At 32.2% G+C, this 25,183-nt stretch overlaps 1 protein-coding gene across 2 annotated transcripts in view; it reads right to left on the bottom strand.

The window, feature by feature from the left end:
• NOX4 (NADPH oxidase 4) overlaps positions 1 to 25,183 on the bottom strand; it is a 161,746-nt gene that overhangs the window by 39,633 nt on the left and 96,930 nt on the right. For both annotated transcript variants that reach the window (XM_049781331.1, XM_049781332.1), the window contains exon 13: positions 10,164 to 10,245. In XM_049781331.1, the coding sequence (XP_049637288.1) occupies positions 10,164 to 10,245 (82 nt within the window). The remainder of the gene's footprint in view (positions 1 to 10,163; positions 10,246 to 25,183) is intronic.

The following is a 25,183-nucleotide window of genomic DNA, read 5'->3' as shown; positions in this document are numbered from 1 at the left end:
AATTGCCAAGAGGCAGGCAGGGAAGAGGAAAAACTGAAGGGCGGGAGGAAAACTGGGAACATTGATGGTTGGATATATGCACTGTTGAAGGATGTCCATTTTTATGACTGAAACTCTATCATGAACCACTCTGTAACTGTGAAAATAACTTTATTATGAACAACCTTGTAACCATGGTGCTTAAATAAAGTAATTAACAAAGAAGGAGAGAAGGCTAGTTCGACTTCAACTATCTAGTTAAATAACTGTTGAACATTTGTGTTACAAGAAATATCCTATAAGATACTGTTGTTTAAGTAGAACCGTTAGAAAGTATATGGAATTAATGGCTCAGGTGTTTATAACAAACATGGTATCAAGGCAGTTATTAGGACAATTCAATAGTCAAGATCTGGAAACAATATAAGTTTCCAAAAATAGAAAATGCATAAGGCAGTGATATATGTACAATGTGTATGTAAAAATACATTACTACTCATTTATTAGAAATGATTATTTTCTATAACTGGGGACATGTTATGTTAAAGAAGTCTGAAGGTATAAGACAAATACTGGATGATCTCACTCTATGAATGTATTAAATAAAATGATAAGAGGAAGTAGATAATAATAAAAAAATAAAAGCAAACCTTTAGACACTGACATGTTTACAAAGAGGGTACATGAGGAAAACTGGGAACATACAAGAAATGAAATCTTGAGATGGTGGCAGAGATTGTGATGGTGGATATGGTACCTAAAGTGTAAATGGTATTCCAAGCCATATTATCTGAATAGGAATAAGTATGCAATTATTACCTAAAGCATTCATAGCATAAATAAAATACATTTTTCTTGTAAAATATTTGAAAATAATGTGGCAGAGCAAGATGAATTACTTTAAGGTCACTTCTAAAGCAGCTTAAAAAATAAATGCAAACTGAATAAAAGGACAGCGTCCTAGACGTTGTCTAACTATGATAATCAACTGGAGAACACACATCACTTCAAAGATTAAGTGCTACAGAGCAAAGATCTATGGACCAGTTGAGAGATAAAGTGTTTCACTTGGGTTGGGTTGGGTTGGGTTGGGTTGAGTGAAGTGAGAAACATATAATAAAAAAAAAGAAAAGAAAACAAAAAAACTGGCAAACTTAGCCCTGAAACAGCAACCTGAAATGGGAAGGTGCTAAATGCAAGAGATTTTTGTTTTGTTTTGTTTTTCAGAAAATTTAGCTTTTAACTTAAAAAAGAAATTTCATTTGGAACATCACTTGCTAGCTTTAATAGTGTCTTGGGGGTTGTAGAGATATTACAGCAAATAATCCACAAGGCTGGGAGAGTACCTGAAGCAAAATAGTATACAGTTCTTAGAATATAATGAAGTGCAAATGTGCATTCCAGAAGACTAGAAGAGATGACAAATTGGTGCAGAGAATAAGAGTTTAGGGTCTTTTAAATATGGAGGCAATATAGTTTTAAAAAAAAGAATAGGAGGAGCTGGATGGTGGTGCAAGTGGTAAGGTATGTAGGCTAGACTGCGGTTTGATCCCCCAGCGTCCCATATGGTCCCCCAAGCCAGTAGCAATTTCTCAGCACAGAGCCAGGAACCCCTGAGCCTCACTGGGTGTGGCCCAAAAACCAAAAAAAATATTAAAAGAAAATTTTTATGATTTTACTGTGACTCATTAGCCCATTCCCTGTTCTTTATAAACCTATTGAATGATGAGCTTACTGTCTATAATATGTTATCTATCAGCTTAAACAATAGTTGCCTGCTGGTAGGTAAGGTGAGAGACTGGTAATCAATTTTATAAGTGGATTATCTCTGATTCCAGGGAGGGCTGTTCAGATTAATCTAAAACTTGGGCAGCACCAGTGTTAATTTTTTTTTAATCTTATTTTCTACCAGTTTCACCAACCAGCCAGTAGTTTGGAAGGTTTCAGGAAAATAAGATTTAAAGAGTATGTGTGTGAGAACAGTACAGTGGATAAGATACTCTGCCTTTCCTAGAAGTGACACATGATCCCTCAGCATAGCAAAACAAGTTGTCAGTACTGACAGGTACAAATGAAAAGCAAAAATTCAATGAAACATAAAGTAAGTCTTAAGAAAAAGGGTGATAGGGCAAGAGATAGTAATGCAATGAAGGCAACTGCCTTGCAGACAGTCATCTTAGGTCCTTCCACTGGCACCACATATGGTTTCCTCCACCCCACCAAGAGTAGTAACCCTTGATTACATAGCCAAGAGTAAGCCATAAGCACAGAGAGGTGAGGCCAAAATACAAATAAAACACTGCACACAAAACAGAATTATTTTAGAACTCAATGATCCCAGCAAAGGGCACAGTCATACAGGGGTTGGGCTGGGCACAGTCATTCTTGCAAACAGGGTTTCAGTTTCAGCTCCGCCTAACCATGTCAAACATGGTTGGCCACATGCAAGCTTCTAGCTAGCAAAAAATTTTAAAAAAATTTCCAAAATGATCTCACCAGACTGAATCACTAATCTAATACATTGAGTACAAAGAATCCCCAGAGATTCGGATTTTAAGGCTAGAATATTTTGGCTCCCAAGTGATGCAGAGGCTTGGGGTGCATCCTGGTCATTCTAGCAGTTCAATGCAAAGGTTTGTGTATGTAATTCTGTGTAAGCCTCTTGGTGCCAAGAACTGAATGATCAGGTCACCTCTTCAATGCTCAGACATATCTTATGATAGTTAGGGGACCATGTGATACCAGGATTGAAGCAAGATCAGCTGCGTGGCATGTACTTTATCCCAGTACTATCAATGTGACTCCAAAGATTCAGTTCTATGCCTATTCCTGAATTAGAAATAAACTGGGAAACAATAATAGTTCCAATATGTGCAATTAATTAATATAATAATATATGTGGCAATGGGGAAATGCAGTTATATTAATAAATAAAAGGCTTTTAACAAGATTTAATGTTCATTCATGATTTAAAAAACAACTCAATAAAATAGGAATAGAAGGAATATACTAAAGTTATCGTGATATTCAAGAATAAAAAACTGAAATCCTGCAATCTGAGCTTAGGCTCAAGGCAAAGATGCCTAATGCTTTCACTATTACTCAATATACTATTGGAAGAACTAGGCACAGCAAACAGGCAAACAAGATAGAAAATGTTCCAAATTGGCAAAAAGAAGTTAGACTATTACTATATGCAGATGACATGATCACATACATGTCATTAATTATATACAATATAATGTGTATGTTGTACTATTATATTGTATATATTATTAAATATATTGTATTAAATACATATATTAACATATATTATATAATATGTATGTAACATAATATTATGCAATATGTATATAATATAATTATACATTAAATATATAATAATGTTGGGCTGGAGCAATAGCACAGTGGTAAGTCATTTGCCTTCTAGGACAGACCTTGGTTCAATCCCATGGTGTCCCATATGGTCTTCTGAGCCAGGAGCAATTTCTGAATGCATAGCCAAAAAGCATAAAAGAAAAATATATATAATAATGTATTTATATATTACATACAACATAATAACATTTTGTAGCCTGATACTTTGTTTCATTGGATTGTTGTTTCTAAGGTTATTTGTTTGGTTTGGGATCTTTTTGGATTTTATTTTTGGTGATGTTCATGGGTTACTCATGGCTCTGCACTTAGAAATTGCTCCTGGCTCAAGGGACCATATAGGACTCTGGGTATTGAACCCAGATCCATCCTGGATCAGCCCCATGCAAGGCAAATGCCCTACCACTGTGCTATTGCTCCAGCCCCTAGGATCTATTACTTTATGAGTCTTTGGGCTCTGCATATTTATACATATGTATAGTTTTTGTATTTTCTTCATTCAAAATCAATATACAAACAATTGTTTCATTTTTATATACAAAAAGAAGATACAGAAATAAAAAATCCCTTTTAGGATAAAGTCCAGGGGCCAGGAGAATATTACACAGGTTTAGAACTTGCCAAGTATGCAGTTGACCCTCATTTAAATGTAGTGAGAACTATTAGGTATATCAATAGAGGCCAGCAGCACTGCTGCATGAATTATGGAACCTTGCACAAAATGGAATTTCCAAGGTAAGTTAGGTAGGTTTAAGTTGCAGTAAACTGCAAGATGTCATATTTTCTCCTAGTTGCATAAAAAACCTGTTATGTATTTAAACCTCAATTTTATCTACTCACTTGTCATTGAACATGGGTTTTTATTCTATATCCTGGGTGTTTTTGTTTGTTTGTTTGGGGTTTTTGGGCACACCGGTGACACTCAGGAGTTACTCCTGGCTATGCACTCAGAAATTGCTCCTGGCTTGGGGACCATAAGGGACGCTGGGGATCTAACCCAGGTCTGTCTTGGGTCAGCCGCATGCAAGACAAATGCCCTACTGCTGCGCTATTGCTCCAGCCCCTATCCTGGCTGTTTTAGTTAGGAATTTAGTGAGCACAGTTAATAGTTTCTTAGTTAATAATTTTGTTTTCTTGATAAATATGCCAAGAATTAGAATAACTGAGTCATATGAAAGTTTTGTTCTTTTTGAGAAGTTTTCCTACTGTTTGCATAAAGTCTGACCTAAAGGACACTCCCATCAACAGTAGAAGAGGGTTATTTTTTCTTTTGTTTTTATGCATGTATGTAAATGTGTATGTGCTTTGTTTGAAGTCACACTTGGTTATTGGCTTAGTATTTGGGATTCACTCCTGGCAGTGTTCTGAGGATCATACATGTACTCTGGATTAAACTGGTGTCTGTTTTATGCAAGGTACTTCCTTGTCAACCCCAAGGGTTCCCTGATATAATACATACCTAACATCACAGGTTGTTTCCAGTCTGTTTAATGTATATCATTCATAATGATCATTTCGATTGGATTTTTATAATAAAGAAGTAACTATGATCACCTTTTCATGTGTCCACTAGTAAGCCTTTTTTGGAGAAGTTCTAAATGATCTATTCTTCCTATTTTTGATGGGGTTATTATTAATTTTGTTGCTAAACTTTGTGCATACTTTATATGATTTGGAAAGTACTCAAATATAAGATCTGTGATATGAAAACATTTTCTTCCATTCAATAGAGTTTTTTAAATTTTTCCCATTTATTTTAGTATGCAAATATTAGTGTGATATTTATTTTGCTTCTTTTATCTTTGCTCAATAAAGTTGAATCACTGAAAATATTTGAGACACATATACAGAAGAGCTCTACCTATGTTTTCCTCAATGTATTTTATGAATATTGGTCCCAACTAGAGGTTCTTAATCTGTTTTTAATCTGAGATTCTTAATCAATTAATTTTTATGCATATGATGTAAAGAAGAGTAATCCTTCAATAAAATGGCAATGCTAATATTAATGCAACATATATATTAGTAAGAGTATTATAACAACTATAATTTTATAACTACTATAATATACCCTATAATTTATAAAGCAAACATATACTATTCATAATTAATTAATTAATTATAATTATGTTCTCATAATTAATTTTTATATATATTCCATCATCAGAGCTACCTTTATCATGAAGAACATGTTCTGCTGGCAGTATCTAGACTGGAGTAAAGATACTAAAGAAGAGTTTTTATTAGAAACCTTCCCTCTGCCATAAAGTAAAGTAAAAGAGTTCTGTAGGAAGACAATAATGAGAATGCATATTTCAAAAGTGTTGGATCTAAAAATCTTGTAATTTCATGATGGCAAAATCTTAAAATGAAAACATATGTCAGACTTAAATTTCTTAGGATAGCCTTGATGATGAAATTGTGAAACAGGTCACCAAAAGGACCAATTCATGATAAGAGGCTTGGCTCATTTAAGGTCTATCTTCTATTTTCTGGAATAATTAAAATGAGGCTTGTAAAGAAGTCCAAAGTTTTGCATAAGCGATGAATCCTCCATAAAACCCCAAGAGTACAGCTGCATTGTTGTTGAATGCATCATAATTTCAGAAGGTATTATAGAAACAGAATTTCTTCCTTAAAGGATCATTGCAGACCTTACTGTTTATTTTCTACAACAGTCATTTGTATTCCTTATCATACCTTACATATGGAAAGAATACTTGATGTCATTTTATTATATGAAGCACTGTAAAATTAGTGTTTTTCTAAATTTTGTGAAATTTTTCTTGCAAATGCTTGAATCCAAGGAAATTCTGTTTTATAGCTACATCAAAAAGCTATATGGATAGGCAGATAGTATTATGGAACTGAGTCCTGACTAACCTGTACAGTATGCACTAACTCTGGGTAGCATTAAAAATTAACTGAATTTCAGGACATCCAGCTGGTATTGAAGAACTGGTAATTGTGGGGGGAACTCTCATATATGTTAAAGTATTTTATGTGTGGATAAAGGTCTATCCATTTAAAATATAGAAAAAAAATCCTTGCTCAGGGAACATGCCACTTAACTGCACTCAAGCTGTGACACAGTAAAATTTTGAGTTTCTTTATTTTCCCTCTCATTTCCTTAGCTTTTTATCACCCTCCCTTCCTTAAACTGTCTATTAAACAAGAGTCCAAATAACCCTGCTGATTGCTTCCTACCTTCATTATCATTTATTTGCTCTTTCCTGCTATTTATGCTAGAGCAGTGATGCTTTATTGCCTTCCTCCTGAATGTGACACTGTCCTCAATCCTCAACTATCTAGTCAGCTAGCTATAAGACCTTATAATCTTTACTGACTCCCAGATAAACCAATACAAATTCAAATAGAATTACTTTGCTCCTCTGTTTAAACTTTATTGTTCTCCATTATCTTCACAATGAAATACAATATAAATTGCAGTTTAGATACTTTAAAAGTGACACAAGCTCTCCTTCCACCCTTTATCTTTACTCTTTGACTGTGTATCATGTACAATAATAATATAGACAATATATATCTATTTACACAAATGCACACATTTTCTAGACTAGATCACCAAAGTTAACAGATCAATGACCTACCCACTTCCAATGTTGTATATTTTATTAGGTTTTTATTCCCTTTAAAAACCACATGATGCCAAGCTTTTACTAAAAGACAAAATTGAATTGAATTTGAATTAATGAGCTAGAAAGGCATTACTTTTCCTTTTCTCAATTTTAATTTAGTAGATTTATTTGTATTAGAAAGATCTTATCACATTGCTAGAATTACTTTATCATTAAAAAATCTTATTTTGCTTTCTATTACTAAACTTTAGGTCCCTTAAAGCCTTATATTATACCTTCATATATTTATATTTCTAGCAATTATGACTCTTCTGGTTAACAATCATTATTTGATGTTCTAAAGAATATATAAGTGGAAGAATGGAAAGATGATTAAATGAGTATGTAAGACAATTAGGCAGAACCAGGAGGTGAATAGACTACATTATAAGAATGAACATTTTTTTCTTTCTGGGCCACACTATGCGACACTCAGGGGTTACTCCTGGCTATGTGTTCAGAAGTCGCTTCTGACTTGGGGGACCATATGGGATGCCAGGGGATCAAACCGAGGTCTGTCCTAGGTTAGCACATGCAAAGCAAACACCCTACTGCTTGTGCCACTGCTCTGGCACAAGCTTTTCTAAGTGAGTTTTATGCATTAATTTTTACCTATAATCTACAAAAGTGGGGAAATAATATATTAAATTCATACAAAAATAGCAAAATTTAAATAAAAATCATACGTATGAAATATTCCATAATTCTTGCCTACATATTCCTTAAATTTAATGTTATTTTATTATTACAGATGAGAATTATATAGCTCAGAGACAAGTATATTAAAATATGTAGACAAGAAAATTTTAAGAGAGATAATAAAGATCTTTAGAAGATCTCCAAACTAGCTTCAAGTATATAAAAAAATAGGCCAGAGAATAGATTGAATCTGAAAAAGTCATTTAAGGCTTTGCAGTGTAAGATTATGACCCAATAGAACTATTTAAAATTATTATATGTAGCACACTGGCAATGGTCTTGAGTGAGGCATTACGTTTATTATCCTTCTTTGATAGCAAATCAAGTCAAAGAGGAACAGTTCTGATTTTTGCCATAAATAATTTCCTCTTCTTACATTAAGCAGCCATAAAAACTTTTATTTACCAGAAAACATAGACTTATGCAATATTATTTTGTACTTTAAAATAGTTTATAGATATTACAATCAAACATGTAAGAAACAGTGGATCATGTTTTGCTATCCAAATTGATGAAGTGGTTGCAAGTAATTTGTGAGTAAATTATACCAAATATCCACAATCAGTTTATATCTTTAAGCTGCATCTATGAGGATAAGAATATTTATAGTTATACTCTAATCTATATAAGTTATAAACCCATATCCTTCTTAAGTCAGTAATATTGACACCAGATAAAGAATAAGCAACAAAAGTTAAGTTTCTGTATCTTTTACCTTCATTCCTGCATCTGAATAGAATCTCTTAAAAACAGACTCAATATCTGAGAGTCACTAAAACAACTGGGAAAAAAAGTAAAAAAAGCAAAAAAAAAACAAAAATAAAACAAAAAAACAATCTCAATTTCAAAATCCCATATCTTGTGAATCAATTCAATAAATAGTAGATAGCAAACTGAATTTTCAGCTTTCATAAAATTTTTTCAGCAATTGTAGTCTGAGATTATTTAATAATATCCAATAATGAGTAAATGATAGTATATTTGAAAAACTAAAAAATAACCAACTATTTAGAATCACACCCGATGATGCTCAGGGGTTACTCCTGGCTATGTGCTCAGAAATCGTTCCTGGCTTGGAGGACCATATGGGATGTCAGGGGATCAAAGTGCTGTCCTTGCTGGGTCAGCCACATGCACGGCAAATGCCTTACTGTACAGCTGTGCTATTTCTCCAGTCCAGATGACATATTTTTTTGGGCCACACCCAGTGACGCTCAGGGGTTACTCCTGGCTATGCGTTCAGAAGTCGCTCCTGGCTTGGGGGACCATATGGGACGCCGGGGGATCGAACCCCGGTCTGTCCTAGGCTAGCGCAGGCAAGGCAGGCACCTTATCTCTAGTGCCACCGCCCGGCCCCCCAGATGACATATTTTAATTGGGATTGAACACATGCAAATCCCTTGCCATTCAAGTTCACTGACTTGTCTATTACCAAAATTTTTTCTTTTCCTTATAATACTATTTATTATGCATTTTAAAAAATTTAAAAGAATTTCATCCTTGACTTTTTGTGGACTAGTTCAATATTCTGTAAGCACAGCACAAACATATTTTTATTGTATCTTCTCTATCTAAATTTTGCTTCCAACCCTAAAAATTAAGTGGACTACTATAAGACACATGTACTTAATATTCTCCAAATTAAATAAAGAAAATAAATACATTTAATAAACAAACTTTATTATACATTTAATAAACTAACTTTATTTAGAATTATAAAAAGTGTTATTATGACTCAGAAGCCATTAACAAGTAACCTTTCATTTAATGCCCCGGAAAATAAAAATGCTCATCAGAGCAATTCTTCACATTAGCATATGTGAAGAGTTTGAAAAATTTAAATAAGTATTACTAAATAATATTATATAAGTATTAATAAGAACATCTTAATAAAAATATCCTGATAAAAGAGTGCTGCATTCTTATCTGCCTCCTTTCAAACAGGTTAAATTAAAATGCAAATAGGTCTCCCTAAGACATATTCAGGTGATGATACACTCTGCTGGAAGCCAACACACTCATTTGCATAATATGCATGTGTTGTATTGCTAGTAACTTTTAATCCATATATTCCCAAACAACAGCTACTCAAAGAGTGAATCATCAGTAAAGAAACTTCACATATTATCTCCATTACAGAGAAAAACAAATTAATATCAGAAAAAACTCCCTGGACAAATGTAGTCATCATATTCAGTTAGTTCCATATACTCACTTTATTCTTGAAAGATGTAAACCAAGACATAAAAATCATAAATACACCTGCTGAACAGCTGAAAACTGGCAATATCAAAATAAAAGTGCCAAGTCTCTGCCCTATGGAAGCCACACCAGATGCACCCACTATCCACTATCACCATCTGGTAAACAGCCCATCTTCATCACTTAACCACTGTTTCTGCAGAGATGCCATACCAAATAACTTCAATCCTGATACCTTTCTCTTTCTAAAACACATTGAATATCACTTACTTGGGATACTTTGTAGACTGAATAAAGGGCAGACTCTCAGAGTCTTGACTAGATGGAGGGAGTAGCAAATCTCGAAATTGCTCTGTCAGAAATAAAATGAACAAAGTGCTGTTAGAAAATTATAAAAAAATATTTCAAACTAAAACTGTTTCATATTTCTTTTAACTACTTTGACTACTTATCTTTTTATTAGAAATGTTATTTTATAATTTATGATTTTATTTCAGTGGGATATTTAAATATATGTCATTAATGCAACTTTCATAATATCATTAATATGTCATTAATATTTCTAAGAATAGAAATCTTAGTATAAACTTATAGAGCAATAAAAACTTATAGTTCAAAATAGAAACACATATATTTACAAAAGATACACAATTTCATCAATGATGTGGGCAATGCAAAAAATGTGTAAAAACCATCACTAGAAAGCATTCAAATGTGGAGTTCAACTGCCAGAAATTAATATCAAAGATCGAGTGTCAAGGAGAATTTGGAACATCAGCTCTTAAATATGTATGTGGAAATACAAGATTCCATAGTAATTTAAGAAAAAGTTACATCACTTCTGAAGCTTAACTTTTATACATACAATGAATATGTTTCTCCATTTTCAGTCATATGATTTAAAAAAACTTTCAGAAATGTCTGAGTTAGCATTTAAAATAATGTGCATAGGAACATTATTTATAGAAAGATACAAGAACTTAATTTCTCACCAAATAGTAAAATGAACTAATTTTAATTCCAATATATCCACACAATGGACTACTAATTAAAGTGATTTTAATGAATTATCTACAAATAAAAATTTAGCAAATGAAAAATTGAGCTGATAAAGTCTGCAGATTACATATATTACTGTTAATTTTACTGAATGAAAAACTAAACAATAGATTGCTTACACATATTATGCTAGACACAAATGCACATCAGTAAAATAAGGATTGATATACATCATTAAATAGAATGGTTATATTAGAGGAAATAATAGAATTGAGAGTCCAGAGACAGATCTTCAAGTATATGCTTAGTTAATATATGATAAGGAGCAAGAAGTTAGATTATTACAGCAAGGAAAGGCTCTTTAACAAATTGAATTGTAAAGACAGGTCTCATACAACAAAATATAATAATTTAAACTATTTATAACACCATACACAAAAGAAAAATCAATTTGGATTAAATTTCTTACTATAACATTAGCTATACATTTGACTGAAGAAAACAAATATGAAAGATGGCATGACATTGACATTGGAAGAATCTTCAATGATTCAATGGTATTGGCCAAGCAAATAGAAGTAAAGATAAACAAATGGGGCTATATCAAACTAAGAAACTTCTACGCCATTAAAAATTAAGTGACCAGAATTGGGACCGGAGAGGTGGCTTGGAGCAGTAAGGTGTCTGCCTTTCCCGCACTATCCTAAGACGGGCCACTGTTTGATTCCCCATCATCCCATATGGTCCTACAAACCAGGAGCGATTTCTGAGCTCATAGTCAGGAGTAACCCCTGCGCATCATCCGGTGTGCCCCCCCAAACAAAAAACAAACAAACAAACAACAACAAATAAGTGACTAGAATATAGACATTTAAACTATTGGGATATTTTTCCCACTAGCTATGTGACAATATATTAATATATAAAATATATAAAGCATCAGTAGAACTTTACAAGAAAAAATTGACCTCAACAAATTAAGGGAGAAGACGTAAACAGAGTTCTTCAAAGAAGACATATAGATGGCTAAAATGTATATGAGTAATGCTTCATATTATATATCATCAGGGAAATGAAAATCAGAACAACAAATATATATCATCTCACACCATTGAGATAGAAACCATCAAAAAAAATAACCAATACTCATGGAAAATTACCCTCATTTGCTGCTGGTACAAATACTAATTAGTTCTAACCTTTTGGAAACAATGTGGACAGTACTCAATAAACTAAGAATCAGACTCATATATGACTCAGCAGTACCACTTCCTCATATCTACCCTAAAGATCCTAAAACTCTACTCAGAAATGACTACTGCAATCCAATGTTCTTTGCAGCACTATTCACAATATCAAATCTGGAAACAACCCAGTATCCCTAAAACTCTACTCAAAAATGACTATTGTACTCCAGTAAGGTGAACCTAGCCAAAATTCTAAACAAAGGTGTTCCCCTGACTTCCTCTTCCATGTAACCTTTTCCTTGGATATGTAAAATCAACCCTAATTACAGGACCTTCTCCCACCCAGGTAGATTTGGTCCTGGAGAATAAAAGAAAAAGCATTTCTGGCTCTTTAGAAGGGAGAGAGAGGCCTTAAGGTGAAAAGCAAGCTGATTCCGATAAATTTTGTCCTCACTGGCTTGGTATTATTTTCCACTGCTACTTTGCTTCATCAGACCCATTACTGAAGGGATTAGTAACATGTTACCTGGGACAGTCACTCACGAATGGATATTTTTATTTTTACACACTCCTATGTTCATTGCAGCACAATTCACAATAGCAAATCTGGAAACAACCCAGTGTCCAAAAATCTTATTAAGATTAAATTGTGCAATGATCTTTCTCATTATGTGGGAAATAAGGAAACAGTGGGGAAATAAAAAAATGTTGAAAGAAAACAACAATTGAGAATATGTCTTCACTAGGAAGCTTATTACAGAGGAGCAGGAAATGGTAGAATATAGGGGTGGAGGACCTTGAGACAATGATGCATGGAAGTCAACACTCAAGGGGAAGAATGCTGTGCTGGATTCTATTAGATATAACACTATTAACTATTTTAAAACACAGGGCCTAAAGTAAAAAATATATATAATTTTCAAAGTTTAAATGAAAGAAATTTCTATGTAAATTAAACTCAGAAGATAAAAGTTTTATACATAATTACATACACATTCCAAGATCTCTATGGTGTTAAATCATTTTGTATAAAACATATCTAGAAAATCTATAAGCCTTTTGAAAAGGCTTTTCAAAAAAAGTAAGGGCTAACTATATCAAACTACTAAAAAAAAATTAACTTTCTGGGTCATGGAAACAGTACAAAAGTATAGGAACCATTGTCTGGCATGTACCATGAGGCTCAAATTCAATCCTTGGTCTCGTAATCACTAGTGAATATGATTCTGGTGGTAGCCAAGCACTTAGGTGGAAAAGAAGCACATTGTGGATTTAGAATTTTTCATTAGGTCACCTTCCCAGGCCAAACACTACTAGGAGTGTGCCCTAAGCACCTGAGCACTGCTAATAAAAAAAAATAATAAAGAAATACACCAGAGTAAGAAAATTACTATTTGTGCAGAGCACAGCCAGTGATACTGGAGCTAACTCCTGGCTCTGCACTCAGGGATTACTCCTGGCAAGGCTTGAATAGAAGGCCAGAGATTAAACCCTGATCTGCTAAGTATAAGGCAAACACCCTCTCCACTGCACTGTCACTCAAGCCCTGAGAATAATATTTGTTTAAAAGACCAATGTGTATACTATAATATTCATGAACATGTCTTCAGTTAAAATATAGATTTTATTGTTAACTATAAACCTCCTGAAGAACATAAAGAGACACCGATGCAGAGACACAATTTATATTTGTCTCTGCACATTTGTATGTGTGCATGTGTATAAATACCTGTATGTGTACATGTGCATATATATGTATATATACATGTCTGCTCTTAAAAGAAGAAATACCTGCAGTATTTAGGAACCGCTACTCTATATATGTATATATGAAAAAGATAGATATATAAAGTTTTCTTTAGCAGTTTTTTTTTTTTTTACCAAAGAATAGATGCCAAGCTATCTTAAAAGTGTTAAATTAAGAAAGACATATTAAGGAAAAGATAAGTGGGGGACAAATAAATAATTACAAACTGGAGAAGTCTGGAATAACAAAATAATCAGCTTTTTTCTGAACAACTTGATAATAAAAAAAACTGGGAATGGGAATTGTAAATTATATGTGAAATGATCAAACCAAAAGTAGCACTTTTTATATGTAGGGCTAAATAGTTGTTTCCTATATAATTAATAATTCTTATGGTGAAGAATTTTCGATTCAGAGTAAGGCTAGCCTTTTAAGGAGTAGAACATTATGGATTAAATATTTTATTAATTTATTAATTCAACTATTTTATTAAGTACCTATTATTTGTGTCATAAGTAAATAAAAATGAATATTTTCTTAAGAAATTGCCAACTTATTAACAAAATAAGTTAAACCCTTTGACAGCACATTAAAAGTAATTTAGAATTCAATTAGAAAATTATAATGAAAAGATGAGGCCAGAGTGATAGCACAGAGGTAGGGTGTTTGCCTTGCACACAGCTGACCCAGGATGGACCTTGGTTTGATCCCCGGTGTCCCATATGGTAGCCCAAGCCAGGAGCGATTTCTGAGCACAGAGCAGAGTAAACCCTGAGTGTCACAGGGTGTGGTCCAAAAACAAAAAGCAAAAAACAAACTAAAAAAAAATTATAAAGAAAAGAAAGAGCTGTTCTTGGAAATAAAAAATTAATAGTTTCTCAAATTTTAATTTTTATTTTCCTTATTAATAGAATATATATACTAATTTTAAAAAACAGATTTACCTCCAAATGAGAAATTAAGACACATTTTCAGTAATACAACCCAAGTAATTAGGAATATATAGAGCATAAAGAAAATGTCCTTAAATGAAAAGCTTAAATCAAGTGAATGTTCCTTGTTACCATGGTAACACAATATTAAATAACAATAGTTGCTATTTAAAATATTGCTTTCAAATGAATAACAAAGACATTCAAATGGAGACTATTTTAGATAAATCAGAAAATCTAGTTCCAGAGCAATGTTTTTCTATGGAAGATAGACAAATCTTGATAAAATTGAAAGGAGCATCATTGAAATTCTAAATAAAACCTAGTCAGCTTTATGGTTTAGCTATATATAATCACCTTTTTCACAGAGAAACAGACCAATGTCAAATTAGTACAAAAAGGAAAACCTCATATTTGTTTTTCCAAGCCCAAGCCCATACACTTGTAGTTCAGAGGATGACAATATGCATGAAAAAGAACCAGATAAGAACATAGAAAAGAAACATTAAAATCCTGTTCTATAACTTGTCTGATAACTCTGCACCTGAAATGTTCTCAACTGTAGGCAAATTAACTGCATATAATTCCTACTTTATATAATTAAAATACCTAACATTCTAGAATATCTCTAAAATAATTTCCTTAGTTTTATATAAGCAATGACATAAATAAAATTCCATGAATATAATGTATTCAAAACCAAACAGTAATGCTGACAGAACAAAAGTCATGTGAAGAGCAGGAGAGCAAGAAAAGAAAGTAATTTTGGGTTAAGGTAGAACAATGTACTTGCTTTGCATGCGGTTGACCTAGGTGCATTGCCTGGTACTACTTAGGTTTTCCTGAGCATAGCCTAAAAGAGAATGCTGAGCACAGAACTAGGAGTACACCTTGAGCACTGCTCGGTTGGCCCCAAATAAAACAAATTCACTCAACTCTAAGTTAATAAACATGTATTCTTATTTGTTTGTTTTGTGTTATTTTGTTTTGGGGCCATATCCGGTGGTGCTCATGAGTTACTCCTGATTCTGCACTCAGAAATCGCTCCTGGTAGGCTCAGGGAACCATTTGGGATGTCAGGGATTGAAACTTCATCAGTCCCTGGTCAGCCACATCAGTGAGCCCTATCACTGTGCAAACACTTTGGCCCCTAATAAACCAGTGTTCTTTCCACTATACAACAATATCTTAATTCATGCAACAAATGAAGAAAATTGTAATCAACTTAAAAAAAAAGCCTACTTCCCTCCTTCCTAAGAATTACACATCATAAAGCAAAAAAGACAGCTGGTCATATATAATATTGGTATTTGATCCTTCATAAATTCTAGAGGCAAGCAACACTATACTTCACAAGAAAAATTATTTAATATGTCATTTTCATAGAAAGATTAGTAATAAAGTCTGTCTTATAAAAATATTTTGAATCTTACTGGCCAATATGTCATTTAAAAATACAAAGAAGCTTTAGAAGGGATTACAAATAGACTTCTTATTTTCTAAATGCATCTATAAATCAATGTTTATAACTAACTTTTCTATATAACTTAAATTGCCTCTATTGTCACAGATATCAAACTACAACAAAAATTGAGAGAAAAATAGACTAGAAATTCATTGAAAGTGAAAGGAAATAATAAAGCCAATTTTGATAAACATTTTATTGCTATTAAGCTTTCCAATGTCCACATTTTAAGAAAAACACTATATTTCTGTTTGTCACAGCAAATACACATCTTTAGTAATGTTGGTGTTCAACAAAAGAAATACTTAAAGTGATCAAGGCACAGGTGGATAAATAATGCAGACACAGTTTTCTTCTCAAAATTATAATACTCCCCCTGGGTGCATTATTCAAGATAGAACAGGCACTTTTTTCTTCAAGTTTCAAAGATTTCTATTGTGTGTGTGTGTGTTTTTTTTTTTTTTGCTATTGTCTCACATAAAACCCTGTGCAAAACAAAAATATTGGTAAGCAATATCAGATCCCTTAAATCTTATGAACAGTAACCATGCAGTGAGCCTATAATGTTTTAAATAAAGGACATTCTAATCAGACCAAGCCAATGAAACAGGCGTTTGGACAGGAACAAAGTAAACATGGATTTTCTTTCTTTGTTAAGATGTTTCAATGTACAAAATTGGGCTTTCCTTAACCATTCTAATCTTTCTTTTCCACATTCATTGCCAGTATAGACATACTTGCTTTATCTCTAAATAGTGCTCAAGATGTTTGCCATTATTTGAAGAGTCCTCACAGACAATGCTAATCAATGAGTTTTGCTTTTATTTTCATATTAGACACAATAAAGTACTAAACTACAAATTTTACTTCATGTGGAATATGTTAAAATATTTCAATTTACTTGAATTAGTACTTTAATATTCCTTGAAAAAATAATTGTTGCATATCTTTCCAGATATTCCAATTCTTTGTATGAAACCTAAGGTCAACTGCATTAACATCAAATCATTTTCTAATGATTGCTGTCCTTTATTACTAAGTTAGAATTATTTATTCTTAAAGTGCCATTTCTGTCTCTGGGTTTCTACTTTAATGCTTGCGTTCCAGTTCAAATGTATCCACCATACCTATATTACTTTCTGACATAAATTGTATACTCTAAAAGAAACTAACCATATATCTTTGGGAGAAATATGAATTTATTGTAACCTCATTAACAATGGGTAATATCCAAAAATAAAACAGGCAGTTGGGTTAAAAGAAAAATTACAGTAATTCTATAGTATTAGTAAAGACTTTACTAGGATAACTCCTTTTTGGGAGTCATTCAGTATATTGGAACCTCATCAACAATGGGTAAAATTCAAAAATAAAATACTTATTTACAGAAAGATAAGTTAGAAGAAAACTACAGTAATTCTGTAATATTAAAGTTATCCCAGTAATGATATTCATAACATTAATTTTCTGTATATATGGTTAAATTAAATTTAGCTTATTTCTTATTGAATTGAAAAATCTTACATTAGTTATTTCTGGTAATTTAAAATTTTTATTTTATTTATTCCCTTTTTAACAATATTGCAAACCATGATGCATAAAAGGAAAAAAAAAGGAAGAGTGAAAGAGGTGAGAGGGACAGAAATGTGCACCATAGATGTAGGCATGGGTGAGGGCAGGTAGGAGGGCAGTAAAAAATTGGGGACATGTTAGCAGGACATGTGCACTGGTGATGGGATGGGCGTTGGACACTGTATGACTCAATCATAAAGAACTTTGTAACTGTGTATCTCACAGCAATTCAAGGAAAATATATTAAACTAGTTTAAAATAACAAAATAATAAGAAAAGGTATCTGATGAGAAATTAGATTAGATGGTCTTATTAAAACATCTACAAAGCACTCAAGTGTTAAGTAATAAGTTTATTTTCTCAAGATCACATGGAAAATTCTGAGAACAGACCATATGCTGGGGTAAAAATGTGTTAAAATAGTTATGATTTAATCATATCAGAGTGCTATGTAATAATATGTATTATGAATTAATATAAGCATATGAAAAATAAACAATATACCAGTATTCCCAAGTATATCTGTGAAGAAATAAAGAGACATATATTTTAAAATATTTAAAATAGAGCTAGTATTATATATATATATATATATATATAGGGGCTAAGCTGCTTGCCCAAAATGTGGCTGACTCTGGCTCAAATACTTAGCACCAAATATGTTCTTCTGAGCAATTTCAGGAGAGACTCCTGAGTAGAGTCTAAAGTAAGATTGAGCATTTTTAGGCGAGACCCACAAAACAAACAAAAATAAATACTGAAAACAAACAAAAAATGAAATCAAGAAAAAAATCAGAGCACATGTGATGCAGCAAAAAGGTACTAAAAGGAATGTTTATGGCTATAAAAATCTATATAATGAAATAACAAATACCTCAAAAAAGAAATTTAATCTACATCTAAATAAAATAGAAAAGAAAGATGCAAACAGAGCATCAGTAGAAAAAATAGATCAGATGTAAATACAATACAAATGTTAAATATAATTGAAATACCAAGGAAACAAGAAAGGAACATTGAAAAAACTGGCAAAATTTAAATGAGGTTCCATCAGTCATGAATAAAGAATTACAACAAATAAAATTGAAATGGGAGACAATGTTTTAAAAGTGCAAAAACACAAAAAAAAGTCATAAAAGAGTACATACATGAGTGTATTTACACAAATAAACAAGGTAATCAAGAAGAAATAGCCATATTATTATGCTATAATATATTATTTTATATATATTGAATATTATAACACTCAATACTGATGTAGAAGCAAATATCAGTTAGAAGCAATGAAAATGAGCTATCAATTGAATCTACTTTCAAGTACAAAACAAGTGAACCAGAATTTTGTAAATCAGAGTGCTTCAATAATAAATTAAAAAAATTATCATATATCATGACAAAGTAGGATTTATTCTAAGAATGGAAGAATGGGTCAACAGATCATATGATGTTCAATTAATTAAATACTCAACAATAATAAATAAATAAACAAAATCATGTATCAATAGAGTAGACAATGCATATGACAGAATTTAAGAATAGCTTATGATAAAATGTCAGTCAACAAAACGAGGTTACTAAAACCTAATAAAAGGTACATATTACAAATCTAAATCTTATTAGAAAATAGGAACACTATCACTAATATAAATGCTATTAAATTTTTTTCATTCAACATAAAATTTTAATTTTTCAGTCTATTAATCTTTTTATGAAATCCTTATTTTTGTTCAGGGACAAAAACTAATAAGAACAATAACACTTTTACTAAAACTATTCCCAAAATCTTGATTCTGTTCATTTGGATAACTTTATAAAAACACATCCTAGTCATTATTATTCATCAAGTAATAATATTTTTCTCTAAAATTACAACTTCTATATAGAACAGGAAGTACATTCATTCAGTTTCCAATGCAGCAAATCATGAGTACTTTAGATAGATATCTCGAAAATGGTAATGATACAAAATTAAGTCAATTATTTAAGTATATTGAGTTGGTAAAATGACATATGCTTTCTTGGTAAGTCTACTGTGTTCATATTTTTGACGATGCTTAAGGAGTCATCATAAAAGTTCCTTATTGAAAATTGAACAGTGAATTTTTATAATTTATTCTGTAGACTTTATATTTTCTATGGCACTATAAGTGATGTGTCATCTCTAAAAATGATAGCTTAGATTTCATTTAATAAACTGAGAAACCATAGAGAAAACAAATCACTTTCTTGCTGAAAAACAGATGGGGTTATAAATTATAGTATAAATGTATTACTTTCCTTAATTTCTAAGGCTACAAAATATGGAATTATTCCCAGGTCATATATCAAATGTCATATTAAACTATGATAACAAATAACCTGTTAAATTCAATCAAGTTACCTAGTTGTACTCAATAATTCCATGTAGAATCACATGAGGCTAAAAATATGGAGCTTCACTGTACAAAAATATGAAATTCAAATATTATGAATATCATATGTTTATCCTTATGTGACTTCTCTTATTTCAGTGGCCTCTGCATTTTAGTGGTCACTTCTTAATTTTTACGTTGCTGAACTTCATGTGTTGAAATGTCAGTATTATAAATCATTATTCTAAGTTTCGTCTCCATCTTTACAAAATTCTTAAATCAGTTATTTTTGATGGGATAGTGCTACTCTTTAGAATCAGTTGTAAGAGCTGTGGAAGTAACTGGGTCCTCACACTAAAACATACAGCTTAAGAGTTTGGGATTAAAAGCAACAACAAAGTTGTGAACAACACTAAAAAGCATAATAATACCTTATATTTCCTGTGATAAACATAGTTTAAAACAACACAATATGGGGCCAGAAAGATAGCATGGAGGTTAAGGTGTTTGCCTTGCATACAGAAGGATGGTGGTTCTAATCTCGGCATCCCATATGGTTCCTCAAGCCTGCCAGGAGTGATTTCTGAGTGTAGAACCAGGAGTAATCCCTGAGCACTGCTGGGTATGACCCCAAAATAAAATAAAATAAAACAAAACAAAACAAAAAAAATACAATATAATATACTGTATCCTTATTTTGATTCTTAGAATAATAGTAAATGTAGTAGTTAATATATTACTATAATTTAAAAAAGAAAATAAGAAAGTTACCAGGACAATAAAAAGAGCAGATAAATTCAAGGAGCAATCTTTAATAAACATGCCCCACATTAACATCCATCTATTATTTAAAAATAATGTTAGTAGTATTAGAAGTTTGGAAAGTTCTCTAAAATCAATAATATTTTTGTAATAATAGGAAAAATAATTAAATTCCTAGTTAAAACAAAAGACTAGACTGGCATACAACTTTTATACCTTCCAGTGTATCTTATATATATAATTATTAATACTAACTTAAATCAGTTCTTTCAGAATATAAACCAGCATTCTTTTGGGGGGTAACACCTGACAGTGCTCAGAACTTACTTTTAGTTCTATGCTTGGGGATCACTTCTGGCTGGCTCAGGGGACCATCAGGAGTACTAAGATTGGATGTTGGTTGGGAGCATATAGGACAAGTACCATGCCTGCTTTATTATCTTACTGGCCTCTATAATTTGCCTTAAAAAAATAACTTAAGTGCTGAATACCATATAATAGTTACCACTGCATAATCATGACATCCCATTTTCCTTTTAAATTTAAATTTTTAACTTTTTCAACTCAATAACTGGTTTATGTATTTTCACATCATAACCATCACATGGTTTATTATGCCACTTAAAGAGTAACAGAGAAGCTATGTATTTGCAAGTGGTGAATAAGTGCTCAGGTGTTTTTATAAGATAAGTGCAGAATTCTAAGCACACGTAAATTGCAGATAAGTACTGTATTTTCCGGCGTATAAGATGACCCCTTAATTTTGCAGTTAAAACATAGGTTTAGGCCTATATTCGCTGTATCAAACAAAACATTCCTGTGCTGCAACTGTATGTACCACAGTGAGCCAATCACAACAAGCAAAGGTTCAAAGGTTCTACTGTAATAGACTTCCTCTCTGACTCTGGCCAATCTGTCTTTTGACAGTGTAGATTCAGGTCCAGAACATTGTCTAATTTGCATGCATAAAAAGCCTGCTTGGATTGGCTGAGTTAGAGAGGCGGTCGGAGCAGCCTTGCAGTGATTGGTGCAGGATCAAGTTGGAAAATTCGTTTTGTGGCAATATTCAGACAATTTTCGTTTAGCGGCATATTGCAACATTTTTCGGGATATACTCGGCGTATAAGACGACCCCCACCCCATTTTCAGTTGACTTTTTTTGGTTTCAAAAGTCATCTTATACGCCGGAAAATACAGTACAAAGAAACCATTTAAAGAATTTTTGTGCCATTTTCATAATGAATGATTGATGAGTGTTGACCAATTTAGGTCTGTTGGAAATACAAAGCTTCAATTTGTTATACACATTGGAATTAAATGTTGGAATTATATAAAATTAAATGCGAAAACCATCAAAAATTAAATAAAATGAAAATTTTGAATTTAAATGAATCTACATATGAACCACTGTGGTATATCCACAGGTAAACATATCTCATATGACAGTTACAACTCAGATAGTGAAATCAACTAGGATAGAACAGTCTTTGGACCAAGTTTATATGTTGCAAGTTCATACTTCAAACACTGTAGTTTTTAAGAGTATTATTTGAATTATAATGCACAAATCAAAACATATAATGTGCTAACCCTTTTTAGACTAGAAAAATGTTTGCTAAATGGTTACAAAAATATGATATGTGTTGTTTTATACTATTCAATTTTAACATACATAAATTTTTCAAGCATCCAAAACTTGCATCAATTTAGTAATAAATGATTATATGTAACACTGAAAATATAAAATACTTCACATAATTGTTGCACCAAACTATTTTACAAAAAAAAAATTCTTGGCATAAAGTCTTAGTGATTCTGTGGTGAAAATCTGTAAAAGAATTATTTAATATCTGAAGAAATGTTTAGATTTTTCTTTTCAACCAACAAATATTTAAAGCCAGCAAAGGTCTATTAACTAAAAATATTCTTACTGGAACTAAAATCACTGAGTAAAAGATATGATTTCTATTTCAAAGGCAAAGTATATAAAAGAGAAAAGAAATGTTAAAAACCAAAACTATTATGTGTTCCTTTAGAGAAGACTAAAGTAACAATCTAGTTACTTTTTTTTTGGGGGGGGGGAGGTTTTGGGTCATATCCGGCAGCGCTCAGGGGTTACTCCTGGCACCATGCTCAGAAATCGCCCCTGGCAGGCACAGGTGACCATATGGGATGCCGGAATTCGAACCACCTTCCTTCTGCATGAAAGGCAAACGCCTTACTGCTGTGCTATCTCTCCGGCCCCACAATCTAGTAATTTTAAATGAGGTGCTAACAATAGAAAATATCTTTGTTAAGAAGCTCACAGTAGAATATAGTGAAATTTCTAAAACTCTGATGAATTAAATTAAGGTGATCATTCTGCTTGTTTGATATAAAATTATATCAATTACAAGTAATTACTGGTATTAATAGTAAATTGGTAAATAACTTTATACTTAATTTTAATAAATAGTGCCACACAATTTTGATTACTTAAACTAGTTCCAGTTCTATGAAGATAATTCGTATCATATTTTCATATTAAAATATTGTTTTACTATAATAACTGAGTAACATGAACACTTTTTTATTTTGTTTTGGGGCCATAACCAGCAGTACTAAGAGACACACCTTGCTCTAATCTCACGAATTACTCCTGGCAGTGCTTGGGGACCTTGTGGGATACAGAGAATCAAATCTGAATTGCTAAGTAAAAGGCAAACACCCTTCCTACTGTACTATCACTCTGGCTCACATGATCACTTTTAAGGTTCTTCAAATGAATATTATACATTTAAATCTGATTTAAAAAAAGTTGTCCTTCCAAATGTCCATAGATTTACAGCAATTTCCTTCAACTCTTGGAGGGGGGTCTATGAAGTAGTGGGTATCAAACTAAGGGCTTTGTATATTTTAGGCATGGCCTCTGAAATGTGACACACTTTCCTTATTTTTAAGCTTGGTTTTATATTATAAAATTTATATTATATGTTATATTATAAGCCTGATTTGATTATGATTACACAGAGGTTATTACTGCTCAAAGCTGTTTTGATTAATTTCACTTTTTTCCATTAAGTGAAATTTTGCATATGTTCTTTCTTTTAAGTTTTCAATTGTAAGCTAGCAGATATTCTATAGAGAAAAAAAAATTATATACACTACTTTTTAATGTTTCCCTCTAAATATTCTACTTATTCCCATTCAATGGTCTTCTACTACTTTCCACAGGAGTTAGTTTATTTTTCCCATTGATACCTTATAAATCTGTTTAAAAATTTTTATCCTATGTCTTATATGTCCACTAACTTCTATTCCTCTTCCTTCCAGTACCAGTAGATGATTGTAATTCACCTAATTAACAAGTTGCTAACATCTTTTTATCATGATGATCCAAATACTTCAAAAGTTAACTAACATCTGTTTGGTAATTTCATATATAAAAAAGACTTTCAAATTTTTGACCAAACTGATTCTAAATGAAACCTTCCAGAACAAAATTTTTGCCTGTGAAAATCAGGACCTTCACAAATATGGCTGACTGACCGTAGTTTTTGACAATGCTCTGCATTTCAATCATCCACTTATTTCACCATTTGACACTTCCGAGATTCAGCTCAAATTGTATCTTTTTTACAAGTACAATCTAGCCATTTCATTTTTCTTTTTAATTAATAGATTTTAATTTAATAGCCATAAGATACATCGTTATAAAGTTATCCATTTTTCAGTCATATATACAATTCTCCAACACTCATCTCTTCACCAATGCATATTTACCACCATCAATGTCTCCAATTTGAATTCTGCCCTCACCTAAACCTATCACTATGATTTCTTCTCTTTCTCTTTTACTCCCTCCTTCTCTCTCTCTCTCTCTCTCACTCACTATCTCTCTTGTCTGATCACTCTCTCTCTCTCCTTTTAGGTACAATGGTTTGCAATTGTTGCTGAATGAGTACCATGCATATAAAATTACCTCCATTCAGCATCCAGTTACTGTGCAGAGTGATCATTTTCAACTATCATTACCATAGTGGTCCCTCCTCTACCTTCACTACACCTCCCCTTTCTGTGGCATGCTTCCTACCAATTATTTTAAGTGCTACAATGGACATAGATGTGCTATATCTTTTCACAGGTGTGTTTCATATTTAAGGGGTGTATGAAATAAATAGTATCTCTGGGTCATATGGAAACTCGTTACTATTTTTTTTTATTTTCCACAGAAGCTTAACTAGAAAATAAGCCTATGACAATTAATGAGCATTGTTGTTTACCATGTACACAACA

This window comes from Suncus etruscus, chromosome 9 (genome assembly GCF_024139225.1).
Source record: "Suncus etruscus isolate mSunEtr1 chromosome 9, mSunEtr1.pri.cur, whole genome shotgun sequence".
In the NCBI taxonomy this organism is placed as follows: Eukaryota; Metazoa; Chordata; class Mammalia; order Eulipotyphla; family Soricidae; genus Suncus; species Suncus etruscus.
The sequence above is the reverse complement of the archived record's forward strand: the minus strand, read 5'-3'. Positions and strand labels throughout refer to the sequence as shown.